The sequence below is a fragment of the Myotis davidii genome, unplaced genomic scaffold, assembly GCF_000327345.1.
Source record: "Myotis davidii unplaced genomic scaffold, ASM32734v1 scaffold60, whole genome shotgun sequence".
Lineage (NCBI taxonomy): Eukaryota > Metazoa > Chordata > Mammalia > Chiroptera > Vespertilionidae > Myotis > Myotis davidii.
In genome coordinates, this window is record NW_006293007.1 from 1,675,928 (window position 1) to 1,678,788 (window position 2,861).

Below are 2,861 nucleotides of genomic sequence, written 5' to 3' on the forward strand. Positions count from 1 at the left end.
AAAAGGAGGAGAGAGGAAAGGAAGGGGAGAGAGAGAGAGATTGAGATTGATTTGTTATTCCACCTATTTATGCATCATTGGTTGCTTCTTGTATGTGCCCTTGTATGACTGAAGATCTATTCTGCAACCTCGGCATATCCCGGCGACACTCTTACCAACTGAGTTACCCAGCCAGGGCTTCAAAAGTTATTTTGTGTTTTAGCTTAACATTCAACAAAATTCTCATTTTGAGATAATTCAGTGTATTTTAACACAGTCTTGATGCACGTAACTGCCACCACCATCAGGACACAGAGCTTTTCTATACTCTCCCAAATGCCCTGGTGCTGTGCCCCTCCCCCAGCCCTTGGCACCCACTGATCCGTTCTTCCCTAGGGCCCTGTCTTGTAGAAATCTCATGCATGGACTCATACAGTGTGTAACCTTGGAGACCGGCTTCCTTCCCTCAGCATAATGCCTGGAGAGCCGTCCATGTATCCATCGATCGTTGTGTGTGTCCATCGGTCACTCCTTTCTGTCGCTGAGTAGTACCCCACTGCATGGTGCCGGTCCATGCACCAGTTGGAGCACACCTGAATGGCTTCCCGTCATTACCACGTATGCATGGAGCCACTATAACTCGAGTGTTCGCTTCTCTAGAGTCAGTGCCTAGATTGCGAGGTCACATGGTAATAAGTATACGTTTAACTTTATAAGAAACTGCTAAACCGTTTTCCAGGGTGGCATACCTTTATGTGTGCCCACCAGCCATGTAGCAGAGCTTCCTTTGCCCTATATTCTCACTGCCTGTGGTTTTGTCCGTATTTTATAGTCAAACCATTCCCACAGGTGTGTAGTGCTATCTCACTGTGGGTTTCATTTGCATCTTCCTAATGGCTATTGACATTGAACATATTTTCCGAGGCCTGTTTGTTCTTTAAGGAAGGGTATATTCGAGTGTTTTCTGTAATCCCCAATGGTTTGTTCGTTTTGGATTTGTACTCAACTTGTTTTCTCTTCTCTTAAGAATGTCTTCCGTATCTTGATTCTTCGATGTCCTGAGTGTCCTTGGGTTGCACCTGGGCGTGATGAATGCTTAGCGGTGGAGATGCTGTTTTCTGTTTTCTCCAATGAGCACTGTTTCCTGTGTCTCGGTGGGGACCTTTCTCGTTGGACTTGAACTGCGAGCTCCGTTTCTAGGCTGCAGCTCCGGTCCCAGCCGGATCTTTTGTAGCTAGTTAGCTGGATGGTTGAGTCCGTGAGACCCTGTGTGTGTATAGACAGTTTGGGGATTCCCCTCTCTGTGGGACCCTGTGAATAGACAGTTTGGGGATCCCCTCTGGCTTTTTCCTTCCTGGGATTTCCCCGCTTTCTTCAGTGTCCACCGTCTTTGGACTTCACTTTGGGTTTTCTTAGGGATAAAACTGACGGGTTTTCCGCATGTACCCTCCCCCGTTGTGTGCACCTGGCTCTGGCTGAACACCACAGATGAGGGAATTTACTTGTGTCGTCGTCCATCTGCCTCCGCCAAGCGCATATAAACCCCCATCAGACTGTCTGTGCGGCGGGGCCTGCTTCTAGAACCTTCAGGAAGCTGTTGTGTGTGTTTCCAGGCTTCATACTTGCTTTCTGCAGGGGGTGCTGTCCAGCAGGATCTGTGGTACCTGGAAGCAGAGCGACTCTGATGTGCACATTTTAGCTCGGAGACGGAGACAGTGAGTAGGCACAGGAGCAGTCAGAGTTTGCAGTGAAGCTCTGAAGCAAGAATAAGGTTGAAGAATTGCCACGTGGCAGCATTAGTAAGGCTGTTAAAAAGGTTCTCTGAAGGGCTCCCACTTGAGTGGAGACGTAAAGATCGGGGACTTTGATTATGGGAAAAGCTGGTTGAGAAATGTTTCAGGCAAAGGCAGCAGCAGATACAGAAGCCGCAGGCGGGAGGGAGGTCAGCATGGCCGCTGCATGGTGCCCAGGGGGAGACGACATAAACGGGGTCAGGGAGGCGGGAAGATCACGCAGGGCCTGGTGCCCCTTGAGGAGGACTGGGGACCAGCGATTCCCTACAAGAAAATGTGGTTACCACGGTCCTTCGGGTACGCACACCGCACTGATGGACCCCTCATACTGCTTGGTCAGCGTAGCCAGTCCCTAAAGGGCTTGCCCGATGGGTGGTGTGGCCTTGTGACTATCTGACCTACCTGTGCATGTTGGAGCAAAAGCTGGGAGCTGTGCGTGGGTTGGGCCATGTGTGGGAAGTTGAAATAGGTTCCCATACCCCGCTACCTCCGAGGTCCTCTGCTATCACGGAAGAGATAAGGCGGCCTGCATCTAGAAAATACAGTAGCAGTTACAACACAGTCTAAAACATGAGCAGCCCTGCCCTGGCTGGGTTGCTCAGGTGGTGGGAGCATCATCCCGTACACCAAGAGGTTGCAGGTTCGATTCCTGGTTGGGGCACATATGGGAGATAACCCATGTTTCTCCCTCACATTGATGTTTCTCCTTTCCTATCTCTCCAAAAATCAATGAAAACATATCCTCAGGTGAGGATAAAAATAATAAATAAATAAATAAACAGTGAGGAGCACTCCCGAGGTGGGGGGAGACTAGTAGAAGGAGTGCAGCCTTTTGTTTAAAGGCTCCAGGTGATTCTGCAGGGAGGCCGCCGCCTTTGGGTTTAATTACTCTGGGCTGGGCTGGCTCCCCTGGGGTGCACGTGAGACTCACTCGCTCCTTTCCTTGGGTTCAGATGACAGCGCCTCCGCCGCAAGTAGCATGGAGGTGACGGACCGCATCGCCTCCCTGGAGCAGCGGGTCCAGATGCAAGAGGACGACATCCAGCTGCTGAAGTCGGCTCTGGCGGACGTGGTGCGGCGGCTGAACAT

At 50.8% G+C, this 2,861-nt stretch overlaps 1 protein-coding gene across 1 annotated transcript in view; it reads left to right on the forward strand.

Moving 5' to 3' along the window:
- Nucleotides 1-2,705: 2,705 nt before the first annotated feature.
- The window catches only part of EML1 (echinoderm microtubule associated protein like 1), a 63,055-nt gene continuing 62,899 nt past the window's right edge, over nt 2,706-2,861 (forward strand). Inside the window, exon 1 of the mRNA XM_006766605.2 lies at nt 2,706-2,859. Within this exon, the coding sequence (XP_006766668.1) occupies nt 2,752-2,859 (108 nt within the window). The 5' untranslated portion in view covers nt 2,706-2,751. The remainder of the gene's footprint in view (nt 2,860-2,861) is intronic.